Below are 21,639 nucleotides of genomic sequence, written 5' to 3'. Positions count from 1 at the left end.
CATTTACATTGAGAGTTGATATGTCAGATATGTGTGTCTTCCTCTGTTTTATGTTGTGCGTCTGCATAGCTTTTGTGGTGAAAACTTTTAACACAGTAGGTCTAACTTTACTCTTAGAAAGGCCGGCTTACAAGATGAGCCCTTAACTAGCATTTGGGAACTCAGATTTCAAGATGGTTACCAAGATTCCCAGAATTGCTAAGAGGGGCTCAATGTGCTTAAACTGTTTGTACAAACAATATATTTACGCTGAATAATTAGTTTCTATCTGAAAGCCTAGAATTTGATACATGGGTGCCTATAGTAAAAACTCTGGGTAACTCATTGCAAATGAACTTTCCAGGTAGATATTGCACACGAGTTGTCATAACTGGTTTTTTACTGACTTTGCCCCATACACCTGTTCTCTTTGCTGATTTTGCTCTGTATGATTTCACTGTATAAGTCTTAGTTACGAGTATGCCTGTGTGCTGAGTCCTCCAGGTGAATTAATAAACCTGATGATGATCCTGAGGACCCTGATACAGTATTTATAAGAAACTTCTCTAGTAACAGGTCTGTTTTCTTTGGTCTGTCAAATGTAAATAACTTTTAACAGTTAGGAAGGTTGCACTTTGCTCTAGTCTTTATCCTTTCTAACTATACTATATAATTCCTTAATCATTATTAATTTAGATTGTATCTAATAATTTATTATATAATGATAAAATTAATTTCTTTCTTTCTTCTGATCTGTTACTCCCAATTTCAGTTTTTTATTAACTTTTCTTAGTTTTTATCTTTTTACTGTTAATTAGGCATCCATTACTTAATTTTTTAGTTTCAAATGGCATACTTAGCTCCCATCTTTTAAAGATGAGAATATCAACATGCTTACATTCCATTCCTTTTCTTTAGTTGTCCCCTTCTCACATTTTATTAGATTTATTATTTCTAAAATTTCAAATGTAAAGACCTCTAATAGGAGAGTGCTAAGAAACATTTCAAACTGCTCACTTCTATCTAGGTGATCACTTCGGATCTAATTTTCTTGGCTGCCTTGTGCCAGTATTCAATAACTCACCTGGGGAACTTCTGTTTATAAATTCTTTCTCTAATAACCATGGATCTTCTCCTTGTTCCAACATGAAGATCAGTTCTGGCTTTGTAAAGCAGTACCCTGTAAATGGGAAATACTTTAGCACTTGAGTTAGCTGCATAGGTATCATTGTTTCTGAATGTGAAGAAAGGTACAGCTTCAGAAATGGCACATTGAGGGTGCTTGCTAGAATTTTTTTTTTGGTGGAGGGAATGACAGCAAAAACCATTTTCTTATACTTATAAAGGATCACTCTTCTTAAACCTGTAAGTCACAAGCCTAAATAACATTAAGTTCTAAAATTGTCAATGTCTGTTCTTTAAACAAGATTTCATAAGGACCGACTCTCTATCTGGCCGTAATCGAGTAAAAGAACCAATTTACCTCTCCATGAGGGCTTCTCAGGTGGTGCTAGTGGTAAAGAACCTGCCTGCTAATGTAGGCAACGCGGGTTACATCCCTAGGTGGGCATGGTAACCCACTCTACTATTCTTGCCTGGAGAATCCCACGGACTGAAGAGCCTGGTGGGCTACAGTCCATGGGATCACAGAGCTAGACACGACTGAAGCGACCACACACACACACACACACACACACACACACACACACACACACACAGAGCCCTCCCTCCATACCAGACATCTAAACAAATCATACAAAGTATATGAAATGGGTTTTAGACTTTAGAAAACAGGCAGTACAGACAGTGATACTTGAGAACAGAGCCCTGTGATTACCACAGCTTATTGCTTAGAGAGTTTTCAACTCTAAACAAAAAGAGACCACCAAAACAGAGCCTCGCGGACTCACTAAGGCAATAGAATTAGACTTCAAGAGACTCACGACAAATAGTATTTGTAAGATAAAATACAAGAGAAAAAGGATACAGAGCCTTTGTCTGATCTGCAGGAGGGTCTCCTGAGTACTAACTTTTGAAAATGTAAGGAAAACATTTGAGGTTGGGGAAAAACCAGACAAAAAGAGTAGGGTGAAATAACCCCAAAGCACACAGAGAGGTATAAAACTTCCTAACCCACGGCCAATGGGATAGAATAACCAGAAGGGCATTTATTGCCTTGGTAGAGGAGCCAAATGAGTTTGAGAGTAAAATAAGTTCTGAATCTAATACAAAACTTAAAGCAAACCTTAAAAGGATTAAAGTAATTCCAAGTAATTTAAATTCATCCCAGGGAAGGGCCCAGAAGATTTCAGACAATACAGCAAAACTTCCACTTAACAACATAAAATCTGTAACATCTAGCCCTCGATAAAAAATTACTTGATATGAATAAAAGGGATATATTATTATAATCAAGAAGAAAAATGAATCAGTAAGCCACAGAGAAAGAAATGACACATAAAATTAATAATCAAGGCCATTAAAACTGTAGAAATACTCTATATGTTCAAGAATATGATAAGAGAAAGAGAATTTATTTTAAAAAGTTCCTAACTGAAAAAAATAAAATAAAATAAAAAGTTCCTAACTGGAATTCTCAATATGAAAAATATCTGAAATGAGTAAACAAATCAACCAAACAAGAAACAAAAAAAATGGGTAAGATTAATAACAGTATATATATATATATATATGTGTATATATATATATATATACACACATATATATATATACACACACACCACATATGGAAGGTTAAATGACAAAAGGCACAATGGATAACTTTAAGGTTAAAAACTATGAAAGAAGAAACCCACAATGAATAAAGACTAGAAAATAATAAACAGAGTTATCTCTGACCTGTGGGACAAAGTTGTGTAATATGGGTAACTAGCATTTCAGAAGGAACAAAGAGAGACTGAAAAGAGCAATAATGGGCAAAAGTTAGATTTTTAAAAGTGAAGTGAAAGTGAAAGTCGCTCAGTTGTGTCTGACTCTTTGCAACTATATAGTCCATGGAATTCTCTAAGCCCAGAATACTGAAGTGGGTAGCCTTTCCCTTCTCCAAGGGATCTTGCCAACCCAGGGACTGAACCAAGGTCTTCCGCATTAGAGGCAGATTCTTTACCAGCTGAGCCACAAGGGAAACCCAAGAAGTGTATAAATCCATGGATCTAAGAAGCTAAATGAATGCCAAGGAAAAGAAACATGAAGAAAACCACACCAAGAAATATTATAATTAAATTGCTAAAGTCACAGATAAAAAGAAAATGTTGAATAGATAGAAAAAGACATAATATGCACGGAGGAAGAAGAAAGAATGGATGCTTACTTTTTGTCAGCAATTATACGTCTGAAGACTATGAAGTAACAATTTTAAAGTACTGAAAGAAAAAAGCCCACCTAGAATTTTACGCTTGACTAATATAAGGCATTTTCAAACAAATAAAAATTGAAAGACTTTATAACCAACTGCCATGTATTACAGGAAAGTTAATTCTCTGAAAGAAATTCTTCAGCTAGAAGAAAAATGAGATCAGGTGGAAACTTGGATTAATACATAGGAAAAAAGAGCAACATAATCTGGACACAAGTGGATAAAAATAAACTTTTATCATTTTCAGGACTCCTAAAAATAGTAAATTGTGTTTTAAAACAACAGTAATGTACTGTAGGAGATGGGAAATAGTGAGAGTTAGGAATATTGGGGATTTTAAACTTAATGTAGATCAGGCATGCAGAGCTGCTGAAAAATTGACCAATATTTATTATGAGTTCAGTTCAGTCATTTGCTCAGTTGTGTCCAACTCTGTGACCCCATGGACTGCAGCACGCCAGGCTTCCCTGTCCATCACCAACACCTGGAGCTTGCTCAAACTCATGTCCATTGAGTCAGTGATGCCATCCAACCATCTCACCCTCTGTCGTCCCCTTCTCCTCCCGCCTTCAATCCTTCCCAGCACAAGGGTCTTTTCCAATGAGTCAGTTCTTAGCATCAGGTGGCCAAAGTATTGGAGTTTCAGCTTCAACATCAGTCCTTCCAATGAATATTCAGGACTGATTTCCTTTAGGGTTGATTGGTTGGATCTCCTTGCAGTCCAAGGGACTCTCAATGAGAGTTTTTTCCAACACCACAGTTCAAGAGCATCAGTTCTTCGGCACTCAGCTAGTCCAACTCTCACATCCATACATGACCACTGGAAAAACCATAGCTTTGACTAGATGGACCTTTGTTGGCAATAGTAATGTCTCTGCTTTTTAGTATGCTGTCTAGGTTGGTCATAGCTTTTCTTCCAAGGAGCAAGTGTCTTTTCATTTCAAGGTTGCAGTCACCATCTGCAGTGATTTTGGAGCCCCCAAAAATAAAGTCTCTCACTGTTTCCATTGTTTCCTCATCTATTTGCCATGAAGTAATGGGACCAGATGCCATGATCTTAGTTTTCTGAATGTTGAGCTTTAAGCCAAGTTTTCACTCTCCTCTTTCACTTTCATCAAGAGGCCCTTTAGTTCTTCTTCACTTTCTGTCATAAGGATGGTGTCATCTGCATATCTGAGGTTATTGATATTTCTCCTGGCAATCTTGATTCCAGCTTGTGCTTCATCCAGCTCGGCATTTCTCATGATGTACTTTGCATATAGGTTATATAAGCAGGGTGACAATATATAGCCTTGATGAAGTCCTTTTCCGATTTGGAACCAGTCTGTTGTTCCATGTCCAGTTCTAACTGTTGCTTCTGGATCTGCATACAGATTTCTCAGGAGTCAGGTAAGGTGGTCTGGTATTCCCATCTCTTGAAGAATTTTTCAGTTTGTTGTGATCTACACAATTAGAGGCTTAGTCAATAAAGCAGAAGCAGATGTTTTTCTGGTATTCCTCTGCTTTCTCAATGATCCAATGGATGTTGGCAATTTGATCCCTGGTTCCTCTGCCTTTTCTAAATCCAGCTTGAACATCTGGAAGTTCACAGTTCACATACTGTTGAAGCCTGACTTGGAGAATTTTGAGCATTACTTTGCTAGTGTGTGAGATGACTGCAGTTGTGTGGTAGTTCATTTATTATAAAACAATGGACAAAAGAAGATGGGCACTAACCAGGCTGAATCTGGACAAGGCCATTTTGATATGGAATGGAAATGTTACTATAGGGCTGGAAGCCCTAATTTTTTTTGAGATGTTGCCTTCTAGTGAGTCCCAGGCCAATCTGTTAAATTGCTGGCCAGTTTGTGAGCAAGCTACTCAGGCCTAGACTACAGTTCCTTCTGTGACCAGTGGAACTGTGAAGTTTGATGGAAACACCCCGACTTCAACCGGAACTTCCTGCTGACCGTTCAGTCTACTCCTAACAATGCCATGTGGAAGACTACAAGTGACTGCTTCTGTTTTCAAGACTGGACTAGTAGTTAAAGGGGGCAAAATTCATACTCTTTTGGTCCATTAGTTCCAGCAACAGAAATTTATGTGAATTAGTTCATTACATTGGGGAAGCACTAAAAACTAGTATGTGCTAAAACTAAATCTATTTAATTTTTTTATTCCTAGAAGTACCTTTTCTAGCAGCTGCCAGTTTGAATCACTGCCCTTAAGAGATTTAATGCTAGCTTTCTACATGTCTTATACATGTTTCACTAATGACATTCTTACAGTAACATTAAACCCATGATGTCTGTACTAACATACTCATTGTGAGCCTGGCGTATCGCAATAATGAAATCCTTTTATAGTATTATCTATGGATATCAGCACAATGTAGCTCTCTGGGAGGAAGTGGAGTATTTTTTGTTATTAGGTTAATTTTGCAGTATAACATGTACCTGTTTTTTGGTAAACACTGGTAATGCAGTTCTAATATGTCTTTTTCAAACTACTTCAATGAACACATTGCTAATTTAGGTTTACATAACCACTCTGACATACTAGAATCACATGTAGGTATGTTCAGTAGTCTTTTTATGTTAAGAAATGTGTTTTTTTTTTTTTTTTTAACTGTTGGCATGTTTTCTTCTGAATTAATATACTGGAGAGGTGTAAAATGTTCTGGAGTGGTACCTTTGAGTACTGGATACATTCAGTGGCTTAAAAGCAAAACTTCTTAAAAACATTTTTCTTGGTAGCTCCAGATCTATAACTTTAGATAGTGAACCATAGTAGGATTAATACCTTTAAGGGGAGAATGATGAATGAAAAATATAGAGATCTGAGGTTGGTCAAAAGTAAGGAGGAGTGGTCAAATGGTACACTTTTGGTATTTGTTTTCTACCTCCTAAATATGTAACCTAATTTTATGATTTAGGTCATTAAAGTAATAAAGTATACTTACCAAATGATCATGAATGTCACTTTTGTTCCAAGAATTATCCTCAAAGGTTTTTCCAATTCACCTCAAACTTATCACAATTGAATGTATCAATTTATTCAACAACTTATGGGGGTAAAATGTCAGCAATAAGCCTGACCCTGCAGCAGGGTCTGAAAGGCAAGCTGGAAACAAAACCATCCCTCTCTATTTGGGAGTCTTAACTTCTAAGCCTTCCATGTGAACTTCAGACCAGAAGTCTCTTGAGAGTCACTCAGTCATGTGCGACCCCATGGACTGCAGCCCACCAGGCTCCTATGTCCACGGAGTTCTGCAGGCAAGAATATGGGAGTGGGTAGCCATTCCCTTCTTCAAAAGACTCTTCAGTTCAGTTGCTCGGTCATGTCCGACTCTTTGTGACCCCATGAACTGCAGCATCCCAGGCCTCCCTGTCCATTACCAACTCCTGGAGTCCACCCAAACCCATGTCCATTGAGTCAGTGATGCCATCCAACCATCTCATCCTCTGTCATCCCCTTCTCCTCCTGCCCTCAATCTTTCCCAGCATCAGGGTCTTTTCAAATGAGTCAGCTCTTCACATCAGGTGGCCAAAGTACTGGGGTTTCAGCTTCAATATCAGTCCTTCCAATGAACACCCAGGACTGATCTCCTTTAGGATTGACTGGTTGGATCTCCTTGCAGTCCAAGGGACTCTCAAGAGTCTTCTCCAACACCACAGTTCAAAAGCATCATCTTTGGCAATCAGCTTTCTTTATAGTCCAACTCTCACATTCATACATGACCACTGGAAAAACCATAGCCTTGACTAGATGGACCTCTGTTGACAAAGTAATGCTTCTGCTTTTCAACATGCTGTCTAGGTTGGTCATAACTTTCCTTCCAAGGAGTAAGTGTCTTAATTTCAAAGTTGCAATCACCATCTGCAGTGATTTTGGAGCCCAGAAAAACAAAGTCAGCCATTGTTTCCACTGTTTCCCCATCTATTTCCCATGAGGTGATGGGACCAGATGCCATGATCTTAGTTTTATGAATGTTGAGCTTTAAGCCAACTTTTTCACTCTCCTCTTTCACTTTCATCAAGAGGCTTTTTAGTTCTTCTTCACTTTCTGCCATAAGGGTGGTGTCATCTGCATATCTGAGGTTATTGATATTTCTCCTGGCACTCTTGATTCCAGCTTGTGCTTCTTCCAGGCCAGAGTTTCTCACGATGTACTCTGCATATAAGTTAGGTAAGCAGGGTGACAATATATAGTCTTGACATATTCCTTTCCTATTTGGAACGAGTCTGTTGTTCCATGTCCAGTTTTAAATGTTGCTTCCTGGCTTGCATACAGATTTCTCAAGAGGCAGGTCAGGTGGTCTGGTATTCCTATCTCTTTCAGAATTTTCCACAGTTTATTGTGATCCACAGAGTCAAAGGCTTTGGTATAGTCAATAAAGCAGAAATAGATGTTTTTCTGGATCTCTCTTGCTTTCTCGATGATCCAGCGGATGTTGGCAATTTGATCCCTGGTTTCTCTGCCTTTTTTAAAATCAGTTTGAACATCTGAAAGTTCACGGTTCTCATATTGCTGAAGCCTGGCTTGGAGAATTTTGAGCATTACTTTACTAGCGTGTGAGATGAGTGCAATTGTGTGGTAGTTTGAGCATTCTTTGGCTTACCCACCCACAAATGAGTGATTTGTTCCCTGTGTTTACACTGTCAACTGCATGATCTTTTTTACTACTTAAAGTTAAAATTCTTTATATTTTGAAGACTGACCCTTTGTCAGTTTTGTTTGCAAATATTTTTCCCCATTCTGAGGGTTGTCTTTATGTCTTGTTTGTGGTTTCCTTTGTTCTGCAAAAGCTTTTAATTAGGTCCCACTTGTTTATTTTTATTTTCATTACTCTGGGAAATGGGTCAAAAAACTCTTGTTCTGATTTATGTCAAGTAGGTAAGTAAGTGTTAGTCGCTCAGTTGTGCCCGACTCTTTGCGACCCCAAGGACTGAAGCCCACCAGGCTCCTCTGTCCATCATATTTTCCAGGCAAGGATACTGGAGTGGGTTGCCATTTCCTTCAAGGATTGTTCTTATGTTTTCCTCTAAGAGTTTTACAGGGTCCAGTCTTACATTTAGGTCCTTAATCCATTCTGATTTTATTTTTGTAGATGGTGTTAGTGAATGTCCTAATTTCATTCTTTTACATGTAACTGTCCAGTCTTCCCAGGACCACTTATGGAAGAGACTGCCTTTTTTCCATTGTATATTCTTGCCTCACTGTCATAGATTAGGTGACCACAGGTGCATGGGTTTATCTCTGGGCTTTCTGTCCTGTTCCATTGATCTATATTTGTTTTTGTGTCAGTACCAAATTGTCTTTTTTTTCTCTTAAAATGAAACAAAGATGAACATTTTATTAATAAAAGGTACAACTCACAAAGAAGATAGACATCATAAACTGTTAGACACCTAACAACCAAGAAACAAAGATACATAAGGCAAAAATAAGAAATATAAGGGAAAACAAAAAATATATAATCATAGTAAGACACAATAACATTTCTCTGAGAATATTTTATCAAGTGCAGAAAAAATAAGAATAGGAGCATCTTGATTGAGGTCATTAATAATTTAAATATAATAGATTTCTATTTATAGTACTCATATCCTACACAAATATATTTAAAATTTTGTATCTCATACATTGTTATTAGATGTCCATAGAACATTTAGAAAATCTGGCAAAAAGGTAAACATTACTAAATTTCAAAAAGTATAATTCTTTTTTTTTGTGATTCAGTTATACATATACACATATATTATTTTTGAAATTATTATCCATTATAGGTTATTATAAGATATTGACTATAGTTTCCTGTGCTATACAGTAAACTTTTGTTGTTTATTGCATATCTATTTATTTAAGTTAGAAATCTAACATTCTATTTATACTAAGTCAAACAAGTGCAATAAAAATGCCATTAAATTTTTTAGTTAGGCAAAAATTCATAAGTTTTCTAAAATATATATATTATATGTATTATTTATATATGTGTACACAAGAGCATTTCTACTATGCTTGATAAAGACTTGAGAAAGAACATCAAAAAAAAAGGAGATGGAGAAATTGGAAATAAAAATGAAATGGCAGCACTAAATATAAAATAGGAAAAGTGAAACAAACTAGATAAAAGTAAAAGATCTTCATATAGTCCAGTAGTCTTTAAACATGGCTACTCATTAGAAACATATCTGGAGCTCTGGTGGGAAAAAAAAAAAGCAAAACCTGGGCATTTGTATTTTTCAAAAAATTCCAAGATAATTCTTATATGCATCTGAATTTTAAAAAGTGGTTACAGGGTTTTCTATTAAATGGTAGTTTTGGTGATATAGAATTCTATCATTTTTCTGTTGACCAGTGATGACACAATGGTATTAACTTACAGTTACATAAGAGAAAGATGTTTATCAGTTTTCATAATCAACAGACAAAAATAAAAGATAATCACAACTGCAAGTCACAATGGGAACATGATTAACCTAACAATATAAAATAAGTATATACAATCTGGGGGGATTAAGTAGAGTGATATGGTAAGCGGAACTGGATACATGCACATGTTTTCATCTGTTCGGTCAGTCTATATATCTTTTGGTTAGTGTACTTAATCCATTTACATTTAAGGTAATTATTGATATGTATGATCCTATTACTGTTTTCTTAATTGTTTTGGGTTTATTTTCTGTAGGTAGGTCTTTTCCTTCTCTTGTTTCCTGCCTAGAGAAGTTCCTTTAGCATTTGTTGTAAAGCTGGTTTGGTGGTGCTGAATTCTCTTAACTTTTGCTTATCTGGAAAGCTTTTGATTTCTTCAACAAATCTGAAGAAAAGTCTTTCTGGGTAGAGTATCCTTAGTTGTAGGTTCTCCCATTTCATCACTTTAAATATATCATGTCATTCCCTTCTGGTATGTAGAGTTTCCGTTGAGAACTCAGCTGATAGCCTGATAGGAGTTCCCTTTTATGTTGTTGTTTTTCCCTTGTTGGTTTGAATATTTTATCTCTGCCTTTAGTTTTTGTCAGTTTGATTACTATGTGTCTCAGTGTGTTCCCCCTTGGGTTTATCCTGCCTGGGGCTCTCTGTGCTTCCTGGACTTGGTTGACTATTTCCTTTCTCATGTTAGGGATGTTTTCAGCTATTATCTCTTCAAATATTTTTTTAGGTCCTTTTCCTCTCCCTTTTCTTCTTCTGGGACCCCTATAATGCAAGTGTTGGTGCGTTTAATGTTGTCCCAGAGGTCTCTTGGGCTGTCTTCATTTCTTTTCATTCTTTTTTTCCCTATATTTTGTTCTGCAGCAGTGATTTTCCACCATTCTGTCCTCCAGGCCACTTATCTGTTCTTTTGCCTCAGTTATTCTCCTATTGATTTCTTCTAGTGTATTATTCATCCCTGTTTGTTCTTTAATCCTCCTAGGTCTTTGGTAAATATTTCTTGCATCTTCTCAATCTTTGCCTCCACTCTTTTTCCAAGATCCTCAATCATCTTCAGTATCATTAATCTGAATTATTTTTCTGGAATGTTGCCTATCTCCACTTCATTTAGTTGTTTTTTTTCTGGGGTTTTATCTTGTCCCTTCATCTAGGATATAACTTTCTGCTTTTCCAAGCTGGTTAAGTTTCTGTAATGTGGCTTTTGTTTTAGTCACTGTGGGACTGTGGTTATTGCTTCTTCTGTCTGCCCTCTGATGGAGGTTAAAAAGCTTGTGTAAGCTTCCTGATAGGAGGGACTGGCAGTGGGGAAAAACTGGGCCTTGCTCTCTTGGGCAGGGCCATGCTCAGTAAAGCTTTAATTCAATTATCTGCTGATGAGTGGGGTTGTGCTCCCTCCCTGGTAGTTTTTTGGCCTGAGGCAACTCAGGCCTTGGGTATACAGGCTCTTTAGTAGGGTTAATGGCAACTCCTAAGAGGGTTTACACCAAGGGGGACTTTCCCAGACTTCAGCTGCCCGTGCCCCCATCCCTGTGGTGAGCCCCTGCCAATCCATGCCTATACATGAGACCTTCCAAAACTAGCAGGTCATTTTGGTTCAGTCTCCTGGCCAGAACCCTGGAGTGGGTAGCCGTTCCCTTCTCCAGGGGATCTTCCCAACCCAGGGATCGAACCCTGGTCTCCTACATTGCAAGCGGATTCTTTACCAACTGAACCACAAGGGAAGCAAACGGTGGGAAATTCTGCTCCACCTCCTTGAAGGTACAGTAACTATACTGTTAGTAATTCTGTGTTGGAGATTTTTTGGTTCTCTCCCATTTACTTACTTAATCATACTTTTCTGTATGATTAATTGTATTAATCAACCACACTTACTAGTATGGACTCATAAGTAATTTATACTTTGAGTTATAAACCAACACTATTTTATTATTTATCATTTTATTATTCAAATTGTTGCAGCTTTAGTTATTGCGAGCTCTTTCAGTTAGGCTCCTGTGGTCTTTGACATACCCCCATCATTCTGTTTTTTGAGTATTTCCTTATGTTCTTACATACTCATCTTGCATGTTCCATGTTCCAGCTCTAGAACCAGCCATTTCTCCAAGGAACTTTGGTTTCTCTTAATTGGAGAATTATACTAGAAACTACATATAGATCTAGGTTATTTTCTATTTCTTTATAATTTTGTTTTGGAAGACAAAGGGTTTCTAGGAATTTGACCATTTCACATAGGTTGTCCAATCTGCTGTCATATACTCATAGTATTTTCATAGATATTATATTTCTGTGGAATTGGTAATATTGCCCCAATTTCATATCTGATTTTAGTAATTTGAGCCTTCTTTTTTTTTTTTTTCTTATTCATCTAGCTAAGGTTTGTGAATTTTGTTTCTTTGTCAAAGAACTTTTGGTTTCACTGATTTCTTGTTTATCCATTTATTTATCTCTTTTCTAATCTGTATTACATCTTCTTCTTTCTGCTAACTTTAGGTTTAGTTTGCTCTTTGGTCTCTACTTCCTTAAGGTGTAAAGTTAGGTCATTGATTTGAGATCTTTTTTCTTGTCTGATATATGTGTTTACAGGTATAAATTCCCACCTTAGTGTTACGTTCACCACCCATGAGTTTTGGTGTACTGTATTTATATTTTTACTGTCTCAAGGTATTTTCTAACTTCCCTCGTGATTTCTTCACTCACTGGTTGTTTAAGAGCTATTTTCTATATGTTTCCCTGGTGGCTCAGACAGTCAAGCGTCTGCCTGCAATGAGAGAAACCTGGGTTCAACCCCTGGGTCGGGAAGATCCCCTGGAGAAGGAAATAGCAACCCACTCCAGTATTCTTGCCTGGAAAATCCCATGGGCGGAGGAGCCTGGTAGGCTACAGTCCACGAGGTTGCAAAGAGTCGGACACAACTGAGTGACTTCACTTTCTATTTTCTACATATTTATGACATTGCATTTTCTGTTAATGATTTCTTTTATTAATTGTGTTTGGAAAAGATACTACATATGATTTCAGTCTTTTAGAATGTGTTAAAACTTGTTTTGTGGTCTATCTTAGAGAATGATCCACGTGCACATCAGAAAAAAATGTGTAGTTTACTGAACTTGGGTAGAGTCTTCTCTGTCAGGTTCAGTTGTTTTATGATGTTCAAGTCCTTTATTTAATCTTTCTCTGGTTGTTTAATCCATCATTGAAAGTGGAATACAGAAGTGTTCATTATTGTAGAATCATATGTTTCTCCCTTCAATTGTCAGTGTTTGCTTCATATATTTTGAGACTCTGATGTTTGATACATATATGCTTATGCATTTCTTTTTTTGGTGGACTGACCCTTTTGTCAATAAATGATGTCTTTTCCCTCTTGTAACAGTTTCTGACTCCAAGTCTATTTTGTCTATTAATAGAATAGCCTCCTCTACTGTGTTTTGGTTGCTATTTGCATAGAATATCTTTCCCCATCTTTCATTTTCAACCTAAGTATGTTTTTAGATCTAAGTTAAGTCTCATATAAGACAGCATAAAGTTGGTTAATTTTTTAAATTCTGACAATCTCTATCTTTTGATACAGTTTAATCCATTTACACTTAAAGTATTTACTGACAAGGAATGACTTACTTCAGTCACTTTGCTACTGGCTTTTGGTATATATTATAGTTTTTTTGCCCTCATTTTCTCCATGACTAGCACCATGTGTGTTTAGCTGATTGTTTTGTTTTGATAAATTTTGATTTGTCTCATTTGTTAATGTATATTCTGTAGCTTTTTTTTGTGGTTATCATGGGGTTAACTATGTGGTTATCATAGTTATAAGAATTTAATTTAAATTGATGTCAACCTGACATCAATCATATGAAAGCTCTACAGTTCTGTCCTCTATGTTTATGCTACTGATCTCACAAATTACATCTGTATACACTGTGAGCCCAATAATATAGATTCATAATCATTTTTATTTATTGTTAGTTCTGCAGAATATAAACAGCGAAGCAACACACCAAAGTTAAAACTAAAACTGGCTTTTCTATTTGTCCATGCCTTTGCCTTTACTGGAGATGCCAGATGCCAGTCACCATCTAACATCCTTTCACTTCAACCTGAAGGACTTCCTTTAACATTCTTTAAGGGCAGCTCCAGTGGTAATGAACTCCCTATAATTTTCTTAGAATTTCTTAATTTCTCCCTCAATTTTAAAGGACTATCTTGCTGCTGCTGCTGCTAAGTCACTTCAGTCGTGTCTGACTCTGTGCAACCCCATAGACGGCAGCCCACCAAGTTCCACCATCCCTGGGGTTCTCCATGCAAGAACACTGGGGTGGGTTGCCATTTTCTATGGATATAGAATTCTCACTTGACAGTTCATTTCTTTCAGCACTTTATACATTATCCCATTGCCTTCTGGTCTTCAAAGTTTCTGGAGGGAATAGGGAGATAATTGTGTTCAGGGTCCCTTGCATGTGATGAGTCGCTTTACTCATTGCTTTCAAGATTTTCTGTATATATTTTGACAGAGTATGTTTCTCAGTTTGGGTCTTTTGGGGCTTACACTTGGAGTTCATCAAACTTGTTGGATTTATAGATTCATGTATTTCATTAAGTTTGGAGTTTTTAGCCATTATTTTTTCAAATAACTTTTTATTCCTTTTTCTTTCTTCTCTTTTGGGACTCACATTATGCATTCATTGTTCCTCTTGATGGTACCCCAAAAGTCTTTTGGTCTGTTCACTTTTCCTCATTCTTATTACTTTGTGATTCACAGATTAGGTAATTTCAATTGTCCTACCTTCTAGCTCTTTTTCTGTCTTTCTGTTTCTTGTTGAAGTCCTATAGTGAATTTTTCATTTCAGAAAAATTTTCAACTGCAGAATTTGTTTTGTTCCTTTTAATTTTCCTTTTTTTTTGCTGTTCCAATTGTATCCATATGTTGTTTTCCTAATGTCCTTTAGCTCTTCTCTATGTTACCTTTTCGCTTTTTGGTCATATTTAAGACAGTTATCTTAAAGTACTTATCCAGAAAGTTTGATGTCTGGGTTTCTCAAGGGTGGTTCTTCCTGTCAAAGAATTTTGCTCCCTTCAATGAGGCATGTTTTCCCATTTCTCTGTCTACTCTGTGATGTTTCATTGAAAATAGGGCATTTGATTATTAAAATGTGTCAACTCTGGAAATCAGATTCTCCTCTTTTCCAGGGTTTGCTAATATTATTATTATTATTATTTTGACTGTTGGAGGCTGTAGTAGTCCAAGTGTCTTGAGACTTACCCAAACTACTTTTTTGTAAAGTCAATTGCTTGTAGTGTGTGGATCACCAACTCTGTTCCTCTGGTTCACATCTAGGTATTATTTTGATGGAATTCCTTGACAGAAGCTAAAAAAAAAAAAACTGCCAAAAACAAAGAACACAAAAATGAGAACCACCTCTCCCTAACTTTGCAAACTGGATCTATTCTGTGGCACTCCTTCACACTTACCGAGGTTTGTCTTATGCCACAAGTCAGACTGTGGTGGAAGCTTAAGGTTTTCTCCAGTCTTAGATTCTGAGTATGTGTCTTGCCCAGGCAAGTCAATGGCTTTTTAAATTTACCTATTTTTTTGAATACTTTTCAATGTCCTAGTTATCAAGACTCTCTCCCCAGCTTACCCTCTTTGTCTCAGATGGCATATGGTGTGTGTCCACTCATAGTCTCTTGACCCAGGCATCTGTGGACTTGTAGTCTGTTTTGTCTTTTACGAGCATGTCTTGTCACTTTTCCTGCCTATACTCTGTATTATGTGAAACAGATGAACATCTTGAGTTAACCCTTTAGGTATTCCCCTGATAGGTCAGAACAGACATACAAAATAATTTGCAAATTTTGCAAATTAATTTGTAAATTTTCTGGTTATAGGAAGGACCTGGGAACTGGGAAGCCATCTGCTCAAGACCAAGACCATCACTGTACTCAGCAATCTGAGGGACAAGGATGAGTAAAAACACTAAAGAATTTTCTACCATTTTGTAGATGACCTTTTCTTGATTGTGTATTTGTTTAGTTGCTTAACTGTAAAACTTCACTCTTCAGAGTTCTGACAAACTTTTAAAAAACTGTTTCTATGGGGGAATGAGAGCCTCAAGTTTTCTAGCTCACTATTTTACTGACATCATTATCTCTTACTATTGAATTTTAAGAGCTCTTTGTATATTCTGTACAATTCCTGAGTACAAGTACAATTAACAAATTTTCTTCCAGTCTGTGGTTTTTGTTTTCATTCTCTTAACAGTGTCTCTTAGAGCACCATTTAAAAATTATAATGAAGTCCAATATATAAATTTTTTTCTTTCATAAATCTTCTTTTGGTGTTGTATGTAAAAATGTATTGACAACCCTAGCTCACAGATATTCTCCTATGTTTTTGGCTTCTAGATGGTTCTGTTTTGCATTTTACACTTATGCCTATGACCCATATTAAGCTTATTTTGGGGTAAGATATGAGGCCTGAATTTGAGGTTGTTATTTCTATAATATATGAACATTCAATTGTTCTGGTACTACTTGATGAAAGGTTATACATTCTCCATTGAATTGCCTTTGAACTTCGTCAAAATTCACTTTATTATGTTTGTATGTATCTACCTAAGTTTCCATTCTGTTCCATTCAATAATAGGAGTATTCTTTCACCAATATCATAAACCTTGAAATTGGGAAATATCATTCTCTGTTCTTCATCAGATTTATTTTGGCTATTGTAGATCCTGATTTTTCCATATAAATCTTAGAACCAGTTTATTGATAAAAATTTCCTGTAATCATGATTGACACTGCCTTGAGTCTATAGATCAAGATAGCAGAGAGAACGGATATCTTAAGTTGTCCAATCCATAAATAAAAAACATCTCTCCATCATTTGGATATTGTTCAATTTCTTTCATCTGCATCTTGTAGCTTTCTGCAAACACATTTTGTAGATTTATCCTTAAGTACTTCCTCTTTTTAACACAATTATTATTATATTTTGTACTTAAGTTTCAATTGTTCATTTTTAATATATAGGACAGAAATAACTTTTACAAATAGACCGTGGATCCTGTATAGTTGTTATATTTGCTTATTATTTCCAGGAATGTTTTGGTATATTTCGGGGGGTTTTCTATATAGGAAATGTCATGTGTGAATAAAGGCAGTTTTATTTGTTCCTTTTCAATCTATATACTTTCTTCCCCCTTTTCTTAACCTTACTTTACTAGTAAGGAGTTCCAGTAAAACACTAAATAATAGTGATGAGAAATTAATCCTTATCTTATTTTCTAACTTAGAGGGAAAGTGTTCTGTCTCCCACAACATGTATGTTGTTAGCATTATATCTTTCATATATATCCTTTATTGGGTCATATTCTCATATTTCTAATTTTCTGAGAGTGATTATTTTTTTCTCAATGAATGGTGTATTAGTATGTTCAGGCTGCTGTAACAACAATTCCATAGACTGTGTGGTCTGTAAACAACAAACATTTATTTCTTATAGTTCTGGAGGCTGGGAAGTCCAAGATCCAGGTGTCAGTAGATTCGCTGTGTGATGAGGACCCATTTCCTGGTTCATAGATGGTTGATTTCTTGAGGTATCCTCATATGATAGAAAGGTGAGTAAGCTCTCTGCGGTTCCTCTTCTAAGGACACTGATCCCATTTATGATAGTTTTGGCCTCATGACCAAATAACTGCCTAGTGGCCCCACCTTTAAATACTTTGAAGGCTGGGATTTCAACATGATATTGTGGGGGATGCAAATATACAAATGCCTTGGAAATTTAGCGAAATTTAAAAATTTCCCATTGCTATGATCACACAGTATTTTTTATTGTCTGTTACTGTGACTTACATTTATTGGTTTATACAAGTAGAACCAGTCTTGCCTTTCTGGAGTGAAACAAATTTGAATATAACACCCTTTAATAAATTGCTAGATTTGGTTTTTTAATATTTATAAAAGATTTTAGATCTAAGTCCATGAGAAATATTAGTCTGTAGCTTTCTTCTAGTTTTCCCATTGTATATTAATACTGGACTAATGAAATGGTGGGGAATTCTTTCCTGCTGCTTACTTTCCTGGAAGAGTTTGTACAGAATTTGTATTATTCCTTAAAAGTTTGATAGAATTTACTGGTGAAATCATTTAGGTCTGGCACCTTCTTTTTTAGATGGTTTTAAACTCTAAATAAAAATTCTTTCACAGGTATAGAACTATCCAAGTTAGGTATTTCATCACAAGTACATATGGACATTTGTGTTTCAAGGAACCAGTCTATTTCATTCAAATAATCCACTTTATGGGCACAGAACTGTTTGCAGTATTCCCTTATTATATATTTTTAGTGTCTAAGGGATCAGTAGTGCTGACTGTTCTTTTATAACTCATATTGGTAATTTGTCTTTCCTCTTTTCTCTGTTAGCCTAGCTAGGGATTAATCAATTTAATGATCTTTTTAAAGAACTTATCTTATTCTTCTTCATTTTTTCCTATTTTCAATTTCACTGATTTCTGTCTTGTTATTATTTCCTTTTTCTGCTTGCTTTAGGTTTAACTTCCTTTTTCTAGTTTCCTAAGATGGAAACTTTGGTTACTGACCTTAGATCTTCTTTCCTACTATGTGCACTTAGTACTATAAACTAAGCTCTGAGTGCTGCTTTAGCTGCATCTCACAAGTTTTGTTTTGGCTTTTTTTTTTTTTTTCACTTAAAAAAATTCTCAAGACTTCTCTTACGATTTCTTTTTCTGACTCATGCACCATTTAGAAATGTTTTGGCTAATATGCAAATATTTTGGAGTATTCCAGCTATCTTTCTATATGTGATTTCTTGTTTACTTTTGGTGTAATCTGAGAATATATTTTTAATTTCTATACTTTTAAATATGTTGAAGTGTGTTTTTGGCCTAGAATGTGTTCTATTTTGGTTAACACTTTATGTATCTGTTGTTTTCATTGTTTTTCAGTTGCTAAATCATGTGTGACTCTTTGCAACCCCATGGATTGCAGCATGTCATGCTTCCCTGTCCTTTGCTATCTCCCAGAGTTGGCTCAAACTCATGTCCATTGGGTTGATGATGCTTTCCAACCCTCTCATCCTGTTGCCCCCTTTTTCTCCTGTCCTCAATCTTTCCCAGCATCAGGATCTTTTCCAATGAGTTGGTTCTTTACAACAGGTGGCCAAAGTATTAGAATACATATTTCATGTATACTTGCAAATAAAGTGTATTCTCTTGTAGTTGGAATAGTGTGTGTGTGTACACACATATATGTACGTGTGTATGTATCAGTAGATCCAAATTAGTTGACAGCACTGTTCAGGTCATCTATATCCTTACTAAATTTATGCCTTCTTGATCTATTAATAGTGACAGAATAGAGTTTAAGGCTCCAACTCTAATAGTGGATTTAACTACTCCTCTTTCCAGTTCTATCAGTTTTTTCCTCCTGTACTTTGAATTTGAATTTCCTCCTGTATTTGAATTTATGTTAGGTGCATAAACATTTAGGACTGTAATGTCTTCTTAGAGAACTGACTTCAGTATATAATTTTCTCTATTCTTGGTATTTTTCCATGTTTTAAAAGTATACTTTGTCTAAAGTTAATACATTCACTTCCTTTTCTTTTGGTTAGTGTTAGCATGGTGTATCACTCTTGTAGTCACTCTTTTTATATGAATCCATTTCATTTCTTCTCTTAGTGTATCATTTACACTTCTTTTAAAATCTTTCTAGTGGTTGCCCAGTGTTTACAACATATGTTTTAAAGTAATCTGTGTCTGTATTACTCTTGTAGTCATTCTTTTTATATGAATCCATTTCATTTCTTCTCTTAGTGTATCATTTACACTTCTTTTAAAATCTTTCTAGTGGTTGCCCAGTATTTACAATATACGTTTTAAAGTAATCTGTGTCTGTATTACAGTAACACTCTAACAATTCACTTCAAATTTAGTGCAGGCACCTGTTAATAGCTTATTCCCTATGATCTTTGCCATCCCTTGTGCTACTGCAGTCATTAATGTATCCATATGCTTTAATTCACCTTATACCTTATTACTGTTAATATTTTCAAATGCATCCTGATCACTCTAAGCACTATGTTATGTGACTGTGAATCTTCTTTATCTTCTATTATAGTAGGCTGCCTTTGACACCGTGGAAGCTACAGAGATCCTGTTTTGAGTGCAGAGAGGTTTGAAGTGCAGGTTCTCCATTTGGCCTCTCACCAGACACCCTGAGGGAGGGATTGGGGCTACGTTTTGCTGCTAATCAGTGCTGAAAGTCTTGGTCCCCATCAGGCTTTCTCAGTCATCACATTATTGGAAAGGTGGAGTGGTACTTGTTAGAGCAGAATGAGGGAAGTCAGTCTTTACTAATGGAGGTGGGCTTCAGTTTTTCCACGGTGTTTTAGCTGAGGGAAGGCAGCTATCTAAAATTTTCTATTTTTATACACTGCCTCTATCCTTTTCCCTGTCTACAAGAAGCAGGTTTTACTTGGGTTTTTTTTTTTTTTTTTTCCTGTTCAGTTGGTGTTTCTGGATTGTTTTTTTAACCAACTGTTCAAAGTATTATGTTTGTTTTATATATAATGTCTAGGGTTTTAGCTGTACTTAAGAGAAGGAACAAGGGGAAGTATGTCTAATCAAAATTGTATGAAATAGTCTCCAAATTTTCACACTTACACTTACTTGCTTTAAAAATTTTCTGTAGTTTTTTAAGTATGTAAAATATTTATGTAGTTAAAAAATTCAAATTGTATAAAAAGGTATAATTAAAGTCACATCTATTCCTGTCCCCTCCAGTCATTCCCATCCCCTCCAGTCATTCCCCTCCCTCCCATTTTTATTATTTTCTGATTTTCTTCCAGTATTTTCACTTTTGCAGATATAAGCAATTGCATATATTCCTCTCTCCCTTTCTTTACTCAAAAGATAACTTTTAATACACACTGTTCTGCTTCTTTTTGATTTAATATATGCTGAATATTACTCCTTATCTGCGTATAAACTCTTCTTATATTATGGCTGCATAATATAAGACTGCATAACAGTCACTTGTGGGTAGATGTAATCTAAGTTTAAGTCAATCAATCGATGATGAACATTTGTGTTGTTATTGTTTTATTCCTATTATCAACTATGTTGTGATGAATGACCTTGCATATGTATTATATTATATCTGTGCAGATACAGCTTTAGGATAGATTCCTGGAGATGAACTTGCTGTGTAAAATCTAATACACCCGGAATTTTTTTTAGTGCCCAAAATGTACATTTATCAAAGGAACAATCTGGTTGAGTCACTATTTTATTTAAAACCCTTAATGACTGCCTATTGCTTAAAACCTTCAGAATATCGCCTCAATATATTCTCTTGGTCCTTTTCCATATGTTATACCATATGTCTTCTTGCTTTCTTGTTGCCATTTCCTTCTCCAGGGGATCTTCCTGACCCAGGGATCAAACCCATGTCTTCTGTATTGCAGGCAAGTTCTTTACTGCTGAGTCACCATATACTTCTTGGAATATTTATATTTCCTTATTTCATTTCTTCCTATACTTTCTTTAGAGATGTGTTCAAGCAACACTTTATCTTAATAATTCTTTCTGAATTTGAAAAACTTTATAAAATAGTACATAGTTCACTGAACTATGTATGTATGTATGTATGTATGTATGTATGTATGTACTCTTGATGTATTCTTCATCCAGTATCAACAAATATCATACATTTTTGTTTTTATTAAAAAAATGTTTTCAGGTTGCACTATGAAGCACACAGAATCTTATTTCCTTAACCAGAGATAGAACCCATGTCCCATTGGGAGCATGAAGTCTTAACCACTGGACTGCCAAGGAAGTCTCATAT

General features: G+C 35.8%; 1 protein-coding gene and 1 pseudogene across 5 annotated transcripts in view; one reads left to right on the top strand and one right to left on the bottom strand.

Moving 5' to 3' along the window:
* The window catches only part of ZNF782 (zinc finger protein 782), a 64,075-nt gene that overhangs the window by 7,749 nt on the left and 34,687 nt on the right, over positions 1-21,639 (bottom strand). For 4 of the 5 annotated variants that reach the window (XM_070459478.1, XM_070459477.1, XM_070459476.1 and 1 more), the window contains one exon: positions 1,064-1,159. In XM_070459478.1, the coding sequence (XP_070315579.1) occupies positions 1,064-1,159 (96 nt within the window). Of the gene's footprint in view, positions 1-1,063; positions 1,160-15,026; positions 19,946-21,639 lie in introns of those variants that run through there. The other variant, XM_070459479.1, reaches the window with a different exon arrangement.
* Positions 5,046-5,383, top strand: LOC139032435 (NTF2-related export protein 2 pseudogene; annotated as a pseudogene).

The sequence above is a fragment of the Odocoileus virginianus genome, chromosome 31, assembly GCF_023699985.2.
Source record: "Odocoileus virginianus isolate 20LAN1187 ecotype Illinois chromosome 31, Ovbor_1.2, whole genome shotgun sequence".
Lineage (NCBI taxonomy): Eukaryota > Metazoa > Chordata > Mammalia > Artiodactyla > Cervidae > Odocoileus > Odocoileus virginianus.
The sequence above is the reverse complement of the archived record's forward strand: the minus strand, read 5'-3'. Positions and strand labels throughout refer to the sequence as shown.